At 31.4% G+C, this 20961-nt stretch overlaps 1 protein-coding gene across 1 annotated transcript; it reads right to left on the bottom strand.

Moving 5' to 3' along the window:
- Positions 1-1081: 1081 nt before the first annotated feature.
- On the bottom strand, positions 1082-19917 carry ND-13B (NADH dehydrogenase (ubiquinone) subunit ND-13B). Its single transcript, XM_067283895.1, has 5 exons — positions 19846-19917; positions 15542-15586; positions 12105-12221; positions 6855-6920; positions 1082-1329 (listed from the first exon to the last, which is right to left on the bottom strand). The coding sequence occupies exons 1-5, from the start codon at positions 19864-19866 to the stop codon at positions 1228-1230; spliced, it is 351 nt and encodes a 116-aa protein (XP_067139996.1). The 5' UTR covers positions 19867-19917; the 3' UTR covers positions 1082-1227.
- Between the last annotated feature and the right edge of the window lie 1044 nt (positions 19918-20961).

The following is a 20961-nucleotide window of genomic DNA, read 5'->3' as shown; positions in this document are numbered from 1 at the left end:
ATATGGAAATAATTGCCTCAGTTTTTGTTGGTTTCGGATTTCGCAGATTGTTTTCGGACGGATTATCGACGAAAACCGAGGTATCACTGTACTGTAGTTTTATACTCTGAATTGTATGTTCAACATATACTCTGGCCTTGCTATTTCTGCAGTTTCCAATGCACCATGCTTGCTTAACTGATTTTGCCTTCTTACAAATGGTGAACATACTAAACCAATATTATGGCAGAACAAGCATCTATATGAAAACCTTTATCTGCCTTTACTTGATCTGCATAAGGATCAAGTAAATCAACAAATTTGATTCCTCAAATATGGCTTTGTCAGATGCCCTACCTCCATATGCTTTACTTAAATAGGTGATTAGACCAGATGGGGCAATTCCAACTAATACTTCAATCATCTGCTTACCATAGTAATGGGAGTAAGTTAACATTTTTCAAGTAATACACTTTGGTTTTTCATCAAAAACTTCAGTGCAGTCCAAAACCACACGAACTTTGCTGTATTTTTGAAAGAACAGGTAAGTTTTCCATTATCTTTTCTTTGGAAGGCCACACAATTGTAGCACTTAATACTTGGCTCAGATAAGTAATAGTCCTGAAAAATATTCTGCATGTTGTCATGGAAATTTGAAATAAAACTGAAACATAAGTAAAAGACAAGGCCAGTTTTAGCTTCATCATAGCAAGAACAATTTCGACTTTATTACACAATTTTGTAGTATGCCTTACAAGTAGTAGTGAGTTAGGGAGCAGTTAGTGAGTTGCAGCCCAACAATACATTGGACTGCAACTTACTAACACAGGCAGAGATAGTATCAAGCATTTTAAACCTATGAGAATATTCAATTCCTTGTCTGATTTTATTAAGTCAAACAGTATATTTTAAGGTTGAATCTAAAAATGTATTCACTCGAATTCTTTTTTCCATCAAAATATCCTTCTCCTGAATGTTGAGAGCTTTGATACTTGGATAAATTCTGTGACAAGAAAACAAAGAAACAAAATCTTCAATTAAAAGTTAACATGAGAAAACAGATGTATTGGCAAAAAATGTAAATAAAATTATTAACACAAAATGAAACAAGCTAAATTCTTTATTTTACAATTTTCTAATCATTTCTATCATCTAACATAATGTATTTAGCAATAATGCCTGCTATACATTTATAATTGTACATTATCACCAAGACTTTGCTATTAAATTTTTTAATGTTTTATTTTTTCATAAGGGCCATTTCCACTGATTAGGTGGAGGATGTTGAATAAGAGGTTCCCATGGTTTCCATACAACCATCTTACGTGCCAAAATCAACTCATTTTCGGCCTAGATAAATGTATAAAAATTAATTAAATTACAAACTAAAATTATTATGATTAAAAATTAATTATATCTTATCCAATAAAATAAATTATTTTCACTGATATAAATAAATAATGTTGAGCTAATAATGGTATGTAGTTGTTAAATGTTAATTTATTGAAGTTTAGCAATTATTAAATTATATATAAAAAATAGAAACAAGCATTCTTTTTTATATTAATTTTTGTAATTTGTGTGAATTTAACTGATGATGATATTTTTATTAATGCCATAAATGCATAATAAAAGTATCAGGTACAGTGGAATCCTGTTTTAACATTTACTTCAATTATACATGATTTGTTTTAAATTGTTCCAACTTCTAGAATTGAGAAATGCTAAATTGAAGTCTAAATTTTATATAAAACGTCAATTTTAAGAAGTGATTTTTTTAAATCACACACTTACCTAAATGTGATTTAATGTTCACAAGATAAAAAGATATTGGGTGATTTTTGTGTCCAGAGTTTTTGCTTGCTGTGCTGTCACGTAACCAAAAATGACTGATTTGCATTATACATTTGTATTCCAAAATACTGTTCAATGAGTTTCAATAACTGATATTGTTACATTGTTGTGTTAACATGTAGAAACTTAATCAAAATATAATAAACTAGCATAATAAAAATCTATTCTTTTGTTTGTGATTAACATTATCATTGTCCCATTCATTTTTATCATCTAGTATACTGTATTATATAACAACCGAATTATATAATCTCAAACAATTATTTCATTTTTATATTGAATAAAAAGTTTTAAAAGAATAGTATAATATTTTCTAGAATTCTTTTAATAATGAATAAATTATATTTTAGCTTACAAATATGTTATACATATTAGCAATTCTGTAGTGCATCATTATAAAAAAATATCACCTAAGCATTCCCTCTGATTTTGATATGCTTTATATAGGTAACAGAGCATCAAAAACCAACAGATATGCATTTTTTATCAGTAGAAAATTGGTATTGGGACCCTCAAAGTTGAATATGTTCAGTAGTAATTTTATATACTTTTTAATTTTAATAGATATGTTAGCTATTAAAATCTATTAGCTTTGAAATGGATAGTAGTAAAATACATTTTTAAAAATTTAACTTTAACTCCATTTATAGAATAATATATTTTTTCAAAACATTTATTGCTTTTTGTAAGCTATAGTTTTCTGTAAAAAATATTTGAAATATGAGTCTTTTATGAAAGAATAACAGGAATTGAAAACCAGTTCTACATAAAGAAACTAGAAAGAAAGAAACAGATCTAATAACGATTAGATCTGCTAGATTAGATAAAACACATTAGGGTCTACACTTTGATGAGATCAAAGAAATAATTTGTTATAAAAATATTCAAAAACAACAAAATCATTAATTCAAATATCTGGTCCTGGAACTGTAATGTAGCATTTAATTTATTAATGTTTCAGTAAGAATGAGCCCAGATACCAGATCAATGCTTGTCTTGCCAAACGTTATTATTTCACAATATGTTCAAAGCTTCTTGTCCTATTCAATTGTTGTACTTGAATCTCGCAACTTGATGCATTTTCACTTGTATGTATGTTAGATTTTGAATAAAGTAATTTACCTTCAAGTACAGTAATTACACTACAGTATTTATTGTCCATAAAACTTTAAATGCACCCAAAACACGAAAACAAACGAGTTTCTGGATTATCTAAAATTTTGTTTATTTGAAAGATTCGTGGTTCCATCAAGTTTGGATAATCAAATTTCTACTTTATATATCACTAGCAGACCCGGCCATGCGTTGTTGTGGCTCAAAATGTATTTATTATAAATGTATAAAACTTCCCCCGTGGGGGGAATTTTAAAAAATTCCTTCTTAGTGTACATTCTCTTGACGAACCCTATTAAAACGCAATCAAAACCGCAAAAAACTGCATCTAAAATAGTATAAATAGAAGCAGAGTTCTTTATAGTAAGTCTTATTCCTGTCCCTCTCCCCGCGGGGAATATCGGAAAATACCTTTTTAGTGTATATTCTGTTGACGTACCCTATTAAAACGCAAAAAAAAACCGCATCTAAAATAGTATAATAGAAGCCGAGTTCTTTACGGTAAGCCTTAATCCCGTCCATCTCCCCCGGTGGGTGGGGAATTTCGACACGTATATTATATAAAAACACGTGCGTATTTGAATGCAATGTTGCGTCAAAATTTCAAAGGAATTGGTAGGAACAAACGAACGTTATATTTTATTTATATAGATAGATAGAAAATGATCTGTTTTAGTCCATTCTCACAGAAAGGCATAATGCCTCGCAGAAAAGCAAACTTAGGTCGTCGGAGTTAGCGCCATCTGTTGGACATAAAAGCCTTAATCCTAGATGATATCTTTTAATTTATATGAATGTTTAACGGAATAATATATAGCCTATGTCCACCCTGAAGGTCCATTCTAAATATTGGTGAAAGAATTTTTGAAATCGGATGAGTAGATTCGGAGATTACCTGTTACAACGAAACTTAGTTACCTCTTTATATATTAGTATAGAAGTATAGATTATTATGATATGTAGTTAAGCATTATTCTGATTAAATGATGACATTTTCTGGACACTAAAGATGATCAGTTTTTTGCTTCTTAGAGAGCTTTCCTGCTTTATAATGAGCTTTCTAATATAACATCCATCTAATAGTGATATTGCTAGTAGATGGTAATTTGTAAAATAATAACTACTACTTAAATCTCATACCTTGACAAATGTAGGACTTATACAGGACATGCATTTAAAGTAATTGTCTAAAGTGACAATTCAAAGTGATTAATTTTGCTATGCTCTTTTAAACACCTATCTTGTATAAGTGGATCCAATCAGTGCCTACTGCTTTCCCCATCTTCATTTTCCTAAGGACACTTTCCACTTCTTCTCTGCTAATATCTTGCACCACTCCTTCATTTGCCTCTCCATTCTCATATAAAGTTCCGGAATTTTCTTCATTCAATAAATTCCTAAAATATTCTTTCCATCTTTCCTTGACCCTTTCATAATCTTGTAATACTACTCCTTTATCATCAGTTTAATAGAGGTAAAATCTTTTGAACCCTTATCTCTTGCGTTGGCAATTCTCATCAACTGCCTTTCACCACCTTTCCTTTCGAAAACTTTATAAGCCTCTTCTAAAGCCTTTGCTTTTGCAATAGCCACCATCTTTTTAGTCATTTTATTTGCCAAATGGTAAGTTTCTTTATCTTCAGGCCTTCCTATCAAATTCCACCTTCTCTTTGCCTCTTTCATTTGTTTAACTGCAGCTGGTACTTCAGCATTCCACCACCAAAGTTCCTTTCTTTCTGGCAATCTCTTCCCAAAACCTTTTCTCCAACATTCAAAATGCAATTACTATTCAGCAACCACCATGTTTGCACATCATCCAGGAACTGGATTTCTTTTAACACTTTTACCTTAAAGCTGGGAAATTGATATATTTATTTATAACAATGGATATTGTTGATTTTTGTGAAACCGTGTTGTATTATTCTTAGAAGTCTCGAACACAAATTCGTGTTAATAACAACCACATGGCTTTTTTCCACCTTTATGAAAAATTGCAATCACGAATAATAAATAAAAGAAAAAAACAACCTGATGAAAACATCGAAGAATCTAAAAACGTCGTTTATGAAATACCATGTTCTTGCAAAGATCCACATACCTACATTGGAGAAACAAAGCGGAAATTAAAAATACGAATAAAGGAGCATATAGCTGATATGAAGCACCAAAGGATGCAATCCGTTTTCCACGACCACTGCTTAATAAATAATTGTAATATTGATAAAGACAACACCAAAATTCTGTATAAAGAAAAAGACATATATAATAGAAAGTTTAAAGAAAGTTTTGCTATAATTAACTCAGAAAATTGTATAAATAAAAATACAAGTATAAATATAAACAAAAACTAGTTAAATATATTATAAATCTTAATATTTATTTAAAAATACAATAAATCTTAATATTTTACCAAAAAATACCACCAGGGGGCTTACTTTGTTTCAACCCCCTACATGTAGTTATGCAAATTTTAACTGTCACATAACCTAAACAACGTTCAACAGGGGAAAGTTCAGACTAAAACTTATACCAAAGGTTTGTCTACAATTTTGTCTTTAAGGAAATTTTCTGAAATCCGTTTCAACATAAACGAGCCAAAAGTGCTCGAACGACCTTTGAAAATGTACTGTGCATTAACCATCTCTACTAGAAGTACAAGAGAACAAATAGTAAGAACTTGTCCCGATTTTATCCATAGTTAATTTAAATTTATTGTTATATTAAATAGTTGTACTTTTTAACTCAAAATAGATGTACAGGAATTTTATAACTTTTATTCTTGAGTTTGTAATGTCCAAACTTACCGTGTACAAGTGCCATACTGGGGAAGAACTGGTATGTTATATACGTTTAAATGTTTATATAACTTGTCGGTAAAAACGCTGTATACATTGTTTTATATTTTTTTAGTTGACTGATGAGGGGCATAAGGCCCGAAACGTGTATCGTATCAACTAAATAAAGGTGGAAAAAAGCCATGTGGTTGTTATTAACACGAATTTGTGTTCGAGACTTCTAAGAATAATACAACACGGTTTCACAAAAATCAACAATATTTATTTATATTTTATGCGATGCAGGCCGCAAAAAATATTATTGCAGGCTGCGGCCTGCTTTAGGCAATTTGACTTATCAGTATCTCTAAATTAAAACCAATTTCATAGACAAACAACCTAGGTGATGGTCAGCTACCTCAATCACCCATACAACCTCATATTCCACAGTATAGTAAAAACAAATTAACTGGAGCTCTTAACTATTATGAAGTTCATACTGAGAAACTGATACAAGATCAAATTTCCAACAATGATTATTTTAACTATTTTTAAATAGGGAAAACATTAAGAAAATTTAAAATGATGATAGAAATAATTGAAAGCTATTTTTAGCCAACAGAATGTGAAAATTTTATGCAAATAAACAAAACTTGTCACCTCTATTAAAAATTTAAAAACTGTTTATTTCTGATAGTCAATGGACATATTAAACAATGTTTTAAATATTCAGTTCCAGTTTGTGCCACTTTCCGCTTACATATAAGAATTATAAAAATGAATATTTTAAATATAAAAGTTTAACTGAAATACATAAAAAACAAATATAAATTTTAAACTTATAAAGAAACTGTTAGATAAATAAAAAGAATCTCAACAGGATAAAGAAAAAATAAATAACAAACAACAACACACAACACTGGGGTGTAGTAAAAACATACCCTATGAACCAGTTACCAGTGTGCGACAAAAAATAAACAAATAAATTCAACATGTAAAGAAATTGACGGAAAAACAAGAAAAAAAAATTGAAATTTTATATTACATTAAAATAATCACTTGCTACATACTCCATTAGTATCAACATAATCCATAAAACGTTAACTACACTATCAAAAATCTAATTAAATTTACCTGAATAATCAGTTCTTCAACTTGTCCTCCATTAATCTTCTGTTCAAGCTTTTCAACATCCTTTTCCTATTAATTAAAGATAACATCATTATCATCTATTTTCAAAAATAAATTTCTAATACATATAAACTAAATTTTATTTAAAAAACGAGTCTGATTAATTTTATGAATTAATATTTTGAGTAGTTTACTTCTACGTTATATATATACATGTGTGTGTGCGTAAATGTTTAAGTTGAAATTGATAATGGCATTTTAATAAAGCAATAACAATAAAATTAACACTGTCACACATTATATAACTTATGCATTAAAGTTCTCAAAAATATTAATCTACACCAGTTTATTATTTATATTTATTATTAAAAGTTTTAAAAATTTATACATTAAAAGAATGATTTTACAATAATTTAATAATTAAAGATGGCAAAAGCTAAGGTTATAAATTTAAAAATTTTTGACTTTTGCTGTAACCTAATAAAGATTCCTTTTCTCTAAAAATCTTAAAACTGCTACTGATATAACTGAATATCTACACTGCTGACCAAGAAAAATGCAACACCATGATGGACTATTGATATTGGAACAATGGAAGCTTCTTTCATGGTGTTGCATTTTGCTTGGCTATAATAAGAGAATATAATACACAGATATTAAACTCTCTACATAATTGGAAATTATTGTCATCTGTCAATTGTAATGCTGTGAAACTAAGTCATATCTACATGGCATTACATTAGATTTTGAGTAAATTAATTTACTTTCAAATACAGTAATTGCAGTACAATATTTATAGTTCATGAAACTTTATATGCACAATGCTTGATATATCTAAAACATAAAAATAATTGAGTTTTTGGATTGTGAGGACCGGGTTAAACCGGCCAGTCTGATTTTCAAATTTTATTGTTCAAACCCCCTCGGGAGATAGCGATCAAGATTCAAAGGATGTGCAGCCTTCCGCTGTCAAACTTGCTTCCCTCCTCTCCGGATCCGACTTCTGAGTCACGGAGATCGACTCATCACCCTCCGTCGCGATTGGTGATCGCAGCAGACGAGACCGGGAGTATGTAAAGGGGGGAGATATCTGGGAACGGGGTGGCTGAACATCCGAAGACGACGAACGTCCCGGCAAATCCGAATCCGAATCGAAGGCCAACTCGAAGATGCCGGAGCCGCCATCTACAAACCACCAAGCCCGATCCTTCCGCCCACCGCCAGAGCCGAAGAACGACCGACCCGCTTTTCACCGACTGATCCGTCCTACGATTGTTGTCGATACATCAAAAGACGAGGTATGATTCCCCCAACATTTGTGAACTCTCTCTCCCATGCGATTAGGGACGGGATGTGTAGATTCTCTGTATTAGGTTCTCTATCCAAATAAATCATTATCTGTGTTATCCTGGCTCCGTTATTTCGGATATTGCCTTGACTTATCGACGAACCCACACACTTCCTCCACTCGACCTGACAATTAATTACCCAATCCCGACGAGTCAGGATATCATAAAAATTTTGCCATCCTTGACAGTGGGGTGGATCTTGCCGACCTGTTCGCCAAAAAAAAGGAGGTCCGACTCCGTCCTACCTCCCGGCGTTCCCACAGGATTATCTGAAAGACTCCTAGTACCATCAAGTTTGAATAATCAAATTTCCACTGTATATTCAATTAAAACTGAATTCAAGTCATATGTTTTATTAACTCTTCACATTATTTTCAAAATCAATTTATTTAATTGTTAATTTATGAACAAAATGAATGCTTCTCTGTAGAACAAATTTCATCTATTTTAACTAGTCTTGATAAATTCAACCAAAATTATCAACTCATAATTTTCAGATTGAATTCATCTTTTAAATTTTGTTGCATCAAACAAATTTAATTATGACAATTTAATAATATATTGATAGATTATAAATACTATAAAATATTTTTATATTGGCATTATTATGTACAGTACAATCAATTCTCTAGATCTTTAAAAGAATCAATAATTAGCAAACAATGATCAATTGTAATCTGAAAATTCATACTAAAACTGTAAAGAAATGAAGCATTGAAGTATAAACTATGGAGAAATAGTGGAGTTTATAAAGTAAAAATATTACTACAACCTCTGGAAAAAAGTTTTCAAACACAACAGCTAAGTGAAAATTATTGATTGCAGGAAGTTATGAAGGCAAAGATCAAATGGAGGTCTGGTAGTGTGACTGTCAATGCATCCACACAGTATACAGGAGTTGCAAATTTATACGTTATCCAACTTTTTGATTAGCTGATGTGTGCTTGATCTGCATAATCTTACATAATACTAGACTACATGATTTTCCTAATAGACATGCTGAATGCTAAATTTTATTGTCGGAACAAAGTGACGACTAATACTTGACTTCATGCATTCCTTGTGAACATTATAACTCTAGAATGTGTTGTCTGAGCTTGATGAAATTTTCTACGACGACTCATCATCACTCAAGGATGAACTGATTAAAATTTCAACTCTCAAAAATGATCCATTTTTGTAGAACTGGAGACAGGGGTCAAAATGAAGATCGTGTTTTTCTTCAGTATGAATCATTTTTGAGAGTTGAAATTTTAATCAGTTCAATCCTTGAGTGATGATGAGTCATTGAATATTTGAGAAAGTCGAATTTCTCGAATAAATTTATTAATTTTATAACTAAAAGAAATCTGTTGGACTATAAACTCAAGATTGAGTTTTAAAGTAAACATTTGGCTTTATTTCCATCTCCATTTAGTTGAAATGGAGATGGAAATAAAGCCAAGTGTTTACTTTAAAACTCAATCTTGAGTTCATAGTCCAACAAATTCATCGAACACAGTTTCAAAAACAACATAAAAGAAATCTATAAATAAAATTTATAAAAATATAATATGTATATAAGTTGCTCTGCTTTACCTAAAACAACGCGATACATGACAAGTCGCGTTGTTTTAATTAAAGATATTTTATTTAATTTTAATTGGGTTAACTTTAATTTATATTATTAAAGAAAAACATATACTGCTGACTTAAAAGTTATATAAACATGACTGCTCTTCCTTTCATTATATTGTTAAATGTGTTTACAGAAAACTTCATTATTTTACAACTTTCATCATTAAACATTATGAGTTATTCTAACTGTAAATTTACATACAGTTGGTTTTCTGTTTTCTACTTGAACTTTTTCTAAAAAATGATGTGATAAGTCCTTAGCTTTAGCCATCATGCATGCAATAAACATATGAACCAAATAATAAGAAAAAATATCGTAAGGAACCGAGTCCGAACGTTACTTTTATTTTATTATTATTTCCGTTTTATTATCTTTTGTTTGGGGTTTATGTTTATTTAGGACGAAGGTTCCCCACCACTCTCTTGTTAGTAATGAAAAATGAAGATAAAACAACTCACAAAAAAAAATAAGCGCCGTAGGAAAATCTTGCGCACTTGCGCTGCCCGGCGGAAGTAACAGTCCGCAGAAAAAAAATGGAGGGGGGAGTCCCCACATTCACTAGTAAAGAAATACTTGATAAACCGTCTTAAACATCCCAGAAAATTATGATAAATACTTTGTAAACGGTTTATAAGCTTTGTCGGAAACTTAAAGCTGCCAGAAAAAGAAAGTTAATGTTAGCAACTAAGTATGTAAATAAGGGGAGTAACCCAGCTCAAGTGTGACATCACCTCACAGTATAAAACCCGTACGTTAACCGAAGGAGGAGAGGTGAATTCCAAATCGAGGCGACTTTGAGAGCGAGGTGAATTCGAAAGTGAAGTATTTTCTGATAGAAGTCCAGATTGATAATTGGACGATCCAAGGTGTTAAAGAGGAGTTCGATTGACGATATCGAAAGGATTGAGGAAATAGGTTCTTCGTATAGTGAGGTGACGGATAGACGTTTAATTAGTAAGAGATTTTGTTCATAGTTTCTAAGTATTTGATTTGTCGAATTTCAAAGGGGAATTAATATTAAGTTAAGCTAAGTAGCTGAGTTTATTGTCGGGTTGACTTGTTGAATTTCGTTAATAAATTTTGTTTGGATTATTGACATTTGTACGTAGTACATTCTAGTTGCTAATTAAATATATTTGAACTTTTGATCTGACTTGATATTTATTGTTATTATTACTAATTTTTCGGTGCACGCTTAAAAGCCCAGGCCTGGCAAACTAATCTCGAATCTGCGTAAAGTACCCGTTAGGTTAACGGAAGTTTTACCGACCGCATTTTGTGTCGATTTCCTAAGATACTAAAAATAGTACTTTACAAAATAATTTTCTGTAAGTCTTGGAAATTCAGAGAAGGAATACAGAATATAAAGTTATTAGTTATTTTCCAATGAAACACTCGATGGTATATTCTTTTGAATTAATTTGCTAGACAAAATTAGCAATAGACATTTTACGTTGATTAAACAAATATTTTGATAAATTTCATTTGTAAATTCTTTTCGTTATAAAATTTATAAATTTATTTGAGAAACTCGACTTTCTTGCAAGATTTGGTTGTCTTACAGGGAGATGAGAGGCGACACTTAACGGGAAAAAACGAGAAACAAAAAGCAGACAACAAAATGGACGATAAAGAAGCGATTCATAGAAGAAATATTATGATTATAACTTCACAACTTTAAAAAATCTCACGTTACATAACAGGAATAAATAAGTGATCATCGATTAGTTTTGTTTATTAAAACAGTCACGTGATGCTTAAATGCCCTCTCAACCAACTTCCTTATCCCAATTTTGTCATGGATCGGACGGGTCTATCTCAACACTCTTTGATAACAGATGGTGTGTTCCAAAAATGAAAGTGATAAGTTGCAGCAGTGCTTATTGATTATAGATAGGTGAGTACTTCATTGGACCAAACTCATACACATGCAATAGTTTTATTATCTGCAAATTATATTCCCTAGTAAATAATACAACTGTAGCCCTCAACTGTATTTGACAATAATGCACAAATTATTTTATAATATACAGTTTCAATAAAATTTATTCTTAAAAACATTTTAAAATTTTTAGTTTTAGAATTTCGCTGGATGAAAAAATTTTTTTTTTAAATAAAAAGACAGTCGCTTTCAAAAATTTTTTGATCCCGAAGTTTTTATTCTCGAACATTTTAAGGAAATAAATGGTGATCCACCAAAAAATTTTTGGAAGCGACTAAGTCTTTTTATTTTTTAAAAAAACATTTTAACAATTAAATAAAATAAGAAAAAGTTATAATACTTACTGATTCTACGATACAAAGCCTGTTCTTAATAACATCTTCAGTGTATTTCCGATAAGCAGCTTCCTGAGGAATTTTCTGAAGGGCTCTCAAAATTTTGTTGTATAAAACACTCAGAGTCTTTTAAAGTAAAGAAGTACAAAACAAAGACATTAATAATAAAAATATTATTTAAAGAAACTATTTTGTTCTTAATACTAAATGTTTTCACTATTAAAACAATAAATTCCACATCATTTTATAGCAGTATTCTTAATTTCTTTATATTTTATCATTTCAATAATTCTTTTGAACACCAAAATAAAATTATCTTGAAATTGGCTTTTGTTTCATGCTTGTAATAATGGTAAATCAATTTCAAGGTGACAATGTTTGTTTAATTTCAGAAATTTGTTTTTTAGCAGTCTACATTTTAAAAAATTTTTAGATTATTGTTTTCTTCCTTTTTCTTTTCAGGACTAGCAAAATTTGACTTAACACTATCGTGTGCGCTTCATATACAACAAAATAAATATAAAACAACAGTGGTCTGCCATAGTTTTAAACACATAGTGACAGAGTAAAACCCATTTATTATACTTATGGCTGTAATTATATTTTATTAGCATTAACAAGTCAAAAAACATTTAAGATAAAATAAACTTGCAGAACTTTGCTTATTGTAATCAGAGCTTCAATTACAGTTATCACTATTGTCAATATAAGACATTTTATAAGCTGTTTATTTGCTCTATCAGCCTGAACATGTGGCTGATAACATGCAACTATTATCAGTCATACCAGTGCTTTAAATTTTTTAAATATGTTTGTTCATAGTTTAAATTGTTAGTATTTTTAACTTCACTTATGGGCATATAATACTGGATTATTACTTTAATTAATAAATTTTATATATATATTTTACTTTCTTAATAACTGGAATGAGATCTGCAAATTGGAATGCTCAGAACATTCTGAGCATTCCATTTGCAGATCTTGCTTAAGATTGAAAATGTTCATAAATTTTTACTTTAAATTTTCATTACTGGATGTTGAAGGTTTTGTTGATATATACTATATATATTTTTAATTGTTTAGACATAACCTTATAATATCAGAGTCAATAAAAGTAGAATTTCCACTAACTATAGTTTTATTTATCTAGCTTATTGCTATCTGTTGGTTATTATCATCAGTACATATGAGTTCCAAATTGTGAATGTAACTGCTGACTTTGACAGCAATTGGTTGAATGGCCTAGGTGTGCATAGCAAACAAGCAAATTCCACATTTTAGAAAAAATAATCATAGCTATTGTATTGTCCAAAATTATTTTTTTATTTTGCACAAACAAAATAGACATATTAATTAGGGTTTCTCATTTCCCGGTCTTTTTGCTTGACCTGGAATCCCGGGATAAAAGTGAACTGTTTCCCGGGATCCCGGGTCAAAATGAATTATTTTTAAGATATACAAAATGTCACGAAATCAAATGATTTAATTATTTTTCATTTTTTAAAGTAATTTAATACGTTCTGCATCCTCCAAAATCATATTAATAATGCTGTATAAGATACGTATTAAAAATTACCTTTGAATTACGTAGAAATTTTCACAAATAGAAAAAATTTATTAAAGTTTGCTGGAAACTGCATACAGCAACGACAAAAATGCCTTTGAATTGAGTTGAAAATTAAAAAAAATAAACTTAGATCAAACTTCTAACTTAGAAGGTAATTTTTGATTTTTTAAATAAAATATAATACAAAATATTGTAAATTTTTATAAGATTTTAATAAGCAAAGATGGTCGATCCTCCAACCACTCAATCTGATTCTTATTTTAGTAATGAAAAGTCTTGCTACCAAGAATGCCTTTACCGATTCAATTGATGTGATTGGAATCGTGTTTAATGCATTTAAGAGAAGACAAATATTATGTGTTTTCATCTGTATCCTGAAAGATTTCTAGTTCGTTTTCGAGATTGTAGTACTTCTTTTGTTCTCTAGTATTCTTGATTTGTCTACCTCGGCTGCATTAATAGAAAGATCATAGCCCAATAATTTGGCAGTTCGTTTGTCTTTAATAATCAGGCTATGAAGAAAAACTTCATACTTGCAGACTTTGTACGCGTTTGTATCCATGCCCAATTTGCACAACTTGGCGTTACGCAGTTATTGAAGCTACTAAGCATGGTTAAAAATTAAGACAGCATAAGCACACTTATTCCAGATATTACTGGTAAAGAATTTTGAGAGTTCTGCCACAAATAAGCTACGTATTGATTATTGACCATTTGTGACCTGCCATAACGAACAAAAGTTAAAAAAAACTAATAAGTAGGTTTAAAATTAATAAATATAAATGTATTCTGACAGTTTATGAGTTAATGATACTTTCTATTTGAAAAATTTCCTCAACCTTAACATAAAATAAGAAAAATGTGAATTTTTAAAAAATTTGCGGGATTTCCCGGGATAAGAAAAATTTCCCGGGTTAAAAAAACGACCAAGATCCCGTTTGAGAAACCCTAATATTAATCTATGTAAAAACAAAAAATTATATTTTGGAAGTTAGTTTTAATGTAAAAATTATGCTGACTAGCAACATCTAGTATCAAAAACATCCTGATGCAGAAACAAGATATCTGGGGTCCACAGGTCAAGGTCATTATGTTTTGACCTGATATGTTGGGAATACTGGGGAATAAGTTAAGCCTGACCCTAATGGAGATCTGGAGATACACACAATTCCCTTTATCTCCCCACCCTATCTACCTTTAACCACCAAAATTTATCATCATTAATCCCCTAATAAACAAACCTCCCTGCAAAATTTCAAAATTTTTGACAAAAAGTACAGGAGTTATTAAGCTTCAAACAGGGTGAACAAAATTGTGCCCACCACACAGGCTAACATCTACACATACAGAAATTACACCCAAATATTTTTGCATTTCTCAACATTTCAAAGTCCCGAGTCCAAATGAGGATGTTTCTGTGTTTGAGGATATTATATCTTGGGGGATCGTTTATTGACTGATTGCCATAATTTCCCTTTGTTATATACAACAACCAGGAAAGTAAAAATTGTCATTTTCCTTTTTCATCATTACAAACACCAGTGACAGTCAAAAACAATTTTCTATTATAGATATGGCCCTTCATTTGAGGCTGTACTTCCACAAAAAACTGCAAAATGGAAAAAAAACATGCTCTGGCAATTGTGCCTTTTATTCATTCATTTTCATTGGAAGATTTGATAATATCATAATAGAAAGGTGAAAAGTAGAGAAAAAATTTTCATTACTTTGGGATATGTTAAAATGGAACTTCAATCAATATTTCAATTTTAATCAATATAATTAAAATAATTTTTAATAATATTAATTAAAATCATTAATTAAAATAATATTAAAGAAAAAAATGTTAAATATTCAAAGAGTATATAAAAATACTTACATGATGAGGATGTTTTGCAACAGCTAAACCAGTTAAATTTGTGGTCTGAAAAATTTATTGCTTTTTAAATTATTTTATAATGAAAAATAATTTGTTTGTTAATAATTAGATCAATAAATGAAGAAAGAAAATATGCAAGAAATAAACATAATTCTGGCCTTGAATCTCATTTAAATATAGAATATGACATTCGGGAAAACTGAATTTTTGGGTTTTTTGATAAATTTGGATCATCATCCAGTTCTGTAGTTGTTTACTTGACATTAGGGATAATTTTAATAATTATCTTGCACTACTTTATATTGAACTGATTATTAATATTCAATGTATAGAGCTAAATCTAATTCAAACCTGATTAATTTGAATTATTGAGTAATTTGAATATGTTATCATCTCTCAAAATCTAAAATTAAATTAGTATTAAATACATAAATAAATACAAAATTAATTTTTTCTGCTGTAGGCTATATTTGGATAATTTGAAACCAATATATCTTTAGGGGCACCCACACATTCACACATTGGGGCACATACCCCTTCTTTTCTTCCCAGTTGTCCTTTTCTTAATCCCCAAGAGGGCCCCAAACAACAGAAAATTCTTGACTTCTAGCCTATTCTGCAAATATAAAAGAACAGAATAAATGATATTTGTCCAGTGACACATGAAACTTCATATGTTGACCAAAACCTCATCCATTCCTTGTTTTCAAAGACAAGTTAGTCCCGAATGCATCCAATGCCACCTTGTGGGAGCATTGATCCGATATTGAATCATAGGGTTTAAAGCTCCTTATGTAATGTACAATGCCCTTTTTTTATAGTATGTGCCTCTCCTTTTATAGTCTGTGGACACCATTGTATCTCATATTCTGAAAATGAAAGTTGAAAAAATATAGTTTGTTTGTAAAAATATGTATTTTTTAAATTACCATTACAGTCAACCATTTATTGTAACAGTCAGAGATATGGTCTTAAATGAGGGACAAATAACTTATTCTGGGAGAACATAGTTCATAAATTTAAAATGAAATTCTCTTTGAAAACTGCAAAAGGGTATTTCCACTTCTTTGAAAACATAAAAGTATTTACACTTCCTCATTATGGAACAATAAAAGTCTTGTCATCTTTTTTGAATTTACTTTGATTTCTAAAAGATGGACATGTTTATGTTCTAGAAATCAATAACCACCCAAGAAACTGTATTTAATAATATAAAAACAAAATAAACAAAGCATGGTTTTACCATCGAGAAGCATGCTGATAGTGTCATGCAGACATATATGAATTTTATAACAGGAATGCTGTTGCCAAAATGCTCTTTGAAGACATACCAAAAACAGTTTGTTTGTGGGACAAACTGTCATATTTATGGAAATGAGGGAGAAAGCCCTGGAGTACTGAATACAGGATTGTCCCTCTGGAAGCAGGATAGTTGACAGATACAGCATTATCAGAAATGTGTATTCTGTAAAATGCCTGGGATATAGATGATCATGTTTGTTTTTTTACACTTGAATCCAGATAATTGGGTTGTTAACAAATTTTTGTGATGTCTAACAAGACCTTATGAGGTATCCATCACGAATCCGAATAATATTGTGTGTGGATAAGTCTCGATATGAAGCTTTATTAAGCAAAAGAAGAAAGTGCACTTCTCAAGCATTTGAAAAAACTGACATTAACAAATCCTCAATAACTTATAAGCAAGTTTTATGAGCCTCATTTATCGAATTTTTTGTGGCTTGAGGCTATCATTTCTCTTTCATGTTCACAAGGTTATGGAATCGAATTGCAATGATGGAATATATGTTTTTCTCCTCTCTCCAAATAAGTGTGAAATATTTACATAAATTAAATAATTAAAAATCACACAAGCTTATACATTGTCTATTTATCTACTAGTAAAAATGTGTATTTTTCTTTTTTAAAACTCTTGCCTTAAAAAAGTTTTTTTTTCGGAACTATTGTCTACTACAAATACATTTAAAGATCTTTATTTCTAAAAGTTAAAAACAAAAAACACAAGTAAACAAAAGAATGTTTTAATAATCATTGGAAACAGATGTACCAGAACATGAAAATGAGAAACAAACTAGTCCGAACTAATTGGGACCAAGCCCTGTTCGGATTAGCCAAATAATTGAAATAATGCAGAAGCAAGCAGTAAAACAGGTCTGATTTATATAGATCCAACACCATCAATGACGTCAGAGCCCCACCCTGGTCAAGGATGAAAGTGCAACGAAATTGGCAGTAGAGTTTGGAGTGGGCAAGGCAACAATTATCAACTGGAAAAAAAACTGCCCAATGAACAAGTAGTTTTGTGCCTCTACTTCAGAAAAATCAGTTGAAAATCAACAAACAGCAAGGTACTGAACGTTTGACAAGCTTGAAGCCTTATTCACGTGGTTCATGCAGGAAAGAGAAAGGGGAACACCCAAGTGAATCTCTTGTTAGAGAAAATTACCTTGCCACCAACCGAAACATGTTCAGATTAGGCAAACGTTCGGACTAGCAGGACTCTATTATAATCTCAGTACCAAAACATACTTCATTAACATTCATAAAAACTTCTCTTTCATCTAAGTTTTGATGCAAACCATGTGTAACACAACATTTTTGCAAAAATTGGGCAAACAGTTGATGGACTATTGAATGAATTTTTATGTAGTCTTCTCGGAATATTTCACACTTTTTGTTCAACGAGAAAAACAATTTTGCAAGAACTTGTTGAAGTTTAGATACTTTTCTGTTAATGGGACACTAGCCAATATGTACAGCAATGGGCAAGATTCAAGCTCCGAATGAGGGGTTTCACACCACCTCAGGATATGGACCCTTCACAAGACATTTGCTTCCAAAGATCAGTTTTTAACATGTATCAGTATACTGTCTATTCTACATGCTTCAGATGTAGACATACACTTCAGTTCTCGCTATTGCTTGCACCTCACAGCATCCAGATGGGGACAAGCCCCCACACATCCCTAAAACTATATAACATCAAGTACTCCAGGAACGGTCAAGTGGGCTACTCGAAGCCAACACAGTCATGTGAGCTAAATAGTTAAACGTGATAGTCTTAGCAGATGACAATATCACACATCAAACTAAAGTTACAACTGGTGTCCCGTTAACAGAAAAGAACTGTGTTTTACTTGTCTTTATTTATAAAAATAGACCTCCAAAATTTTTAAAATACATTAATACATTTACAAGGCAAGAGGTTTAAGAAACAAATATACACATTTTTACTAGTAGATAGATAAACAAAATGTATAAGCCCGTGCGATTTTTAATTATTTAATCTAAGTAAAAATTCCAACTTATTTGGATGAGGATAAAAAAAAATTCTGTCATTGCAATTCTATCCCACAACCTTACAGACATGAAAGAGAAAAGTCACAAAACATTTGATAAACAAAGCTCATAGAAACATGCTAAGTCATTGAGGATTTCTTAATGTCAATTTTCTCAAAAAAACTTGAGAAGTGCACTGCCCCATTGAATGGGTTTCTTTACTCACGATGCCTGTGTATCTCGCCTGATTGTCCCCACTGTGGCCTGTCAGAAACATCTACTCATTATTGGCTAGTTTGCTCGCAGTTTGCGTGGCCTGCCAAGAATTGGATCGTTCCTTGACACTGGATCTCACTATCGTTCGCACTTGAATTCCCATATATTGGCCACAAGCAGACCTTCCTCCTCGTCAACATATGGAAGCCTTGGAACGTTTCGTCTACCGCACTAACTTCACCTAATGGCTAAGTGGTGCACTTCAAAGAAAAAGCTGACAGGCTAGAATCTCTATATAAACAAGAAAGAAAGAAAGAGAAGTGCACTTTCTCCCTTTGCTTAATAAAGGTTCACGTCGAGACTCCACGCACATTATTATTCAGATCCGTGACGGATACTTTGTAAAGTCTACCTGTAAGTAAAAAACATTTACAAGTTTATATTTTGCTTAAAAAATTGAAGTGAGAAGGGACCAACTTTTACACGAGTCCATCTTCATCACTCTTCTTTTTAGCTGGCGCATCATTTATATTAATGTTTCCTCTTCAAGTACAGTCGAAATGATTACAGAAGTGATAATAGGGCTGTACTGTACACGTAAAAATTACCTAAAGTTAACTTCAACCATTTTTATAATGTTCGTATTATTATTCTAGTCATTTATTCCAGTTTCTTGAAACTTAACTTATAATGCCATTATATATTTTGTGCATTGGTTTAGGTTGCCTTGTTCGACGCTACGACTTCAAACTTACAGTCTTTGAGTCAAAGCTAACTTTATATCTTACCTTTTTTAATACTCCAGCCATGTCAGGATTTACTTCGTGCCGAGATGTTAAACTTTTACGCCATCTATCGACGTTCTTCTATTTTCATTTAAATTATAAAGTATTTCATTCCGTAATATTATATTATTATTAATATCATTAATATGTAATAAATTACATTTACTTTTATAGAATGCTATAAGAAAATAGTATTTGAGATTTAGAGAATTTTGCGAAAGTTTATCTCCAAATAGTAATTAATAATTACTGTAGGCCGGATGGCCGAGCGGTCAAGGTTGCAGCCTACCGCTCTGGGGAACCCGGGATCGAATCCGAACACTAAGACTTAAGAAGTGCCGAGCGGTCAAGGTTGCAGCCTACCGCTCTGGGGAACCCGGGATCGAATCCGAACGGGTCAATTAATCTCCAGGAATTTTTCGGGGGGTGGTCCGTTCGGATATGTCGGGCCCCGTCCCTCACCATCCGTCGCCCCATTGTGGGCCTGGCCGAACCCATAATGGGCCTTCCAAAAGAGGCCCTCTTAGTGCCCACAGGGCGGAAAGAGTTAAAAAATAATAATAATAATTACTATTTGATCTTCAATGTCCAAATAATTCCCGCGAAATTTTTGGGCATGCTGAAAGTTATAATAAGAATAATAGACCTATCTGTAGCACTAAACAATAGGCAGATACGTTATTTGAGGTGAATAAAAAAGTTCTATATCTAAACATGAAATATATTATAATGAAACAGTATTTAAAATTTATGATAATAATTCAATTTTTGTGAGCACTTGACACTGGGGCCCCAGGGTTTAAGCCCTATTAGTCCCTATGTAGATCCGCCCCTGTACACAATACATGTATGCTGACTGGGTACCGCAAGCTTTCGATACAATGCTTCGAATGACGACGGCCGCGCGCACATGTTTGCTGTAGCAAACCTCCACACGAGTGAGCGATCGGGTTCCCGCAGGCATCGCACCGACTTAAAACGGCTAGCCAGCTTGCTGTCTGTGTAAAAGGAAAGACAAATGATAAAAGAGTTTACACGTTACAATAAATTATTATTGGCATATTTGTTCTCATATAAAAATTATATTGACAGTCAAAACTTAAGCATAAGCAAGCCCAA

The sequence above is a fragment of the Centruroides vittatus genome, unplaced genomic scaffold (assembly GCF_030686945.1).
Source record: "Centruroides vittatus isolate TY-2023 unplaced genomic scaffold, ASM3068694v2 contig_1012, whole genome shotgun sequence".
Lineage (NCBI taxonomy): Eukaryota > Metazoa > Arthropoda > Arachnida > Scorpiones > Buthidae > Centruroides > Centruroides vittatus.
This window is presented reverse-complemented; position numbering and strand designations above follow the sequence as displayed.

What these genes read in the sequence shown, in the direction of transcription:
- ND-13B (XM_067283895.1), bottom strand. Translation starts at nt 19,866, where the DNA reads ATGGCTGGAGTATTAAAAAAG. An exon ending in TTGCAAAACATCCTCATCAT is followed by an intron (nt 12,222 to 15,541) that starts GTAAGTATTTTT and finishes TTACTTTAAAAG; the next exon opens with ACTCTGAGTGTTTTATACAA. An exon ending in GGCTTTGTATCGTAGAATCA is followed by an intron (nt 6,921 to 12,104) that starts GTAAGTATTATA and finishes TTTAATTAATAG; the next exon opens with GAAAAGGATGTTGAAAAGCT.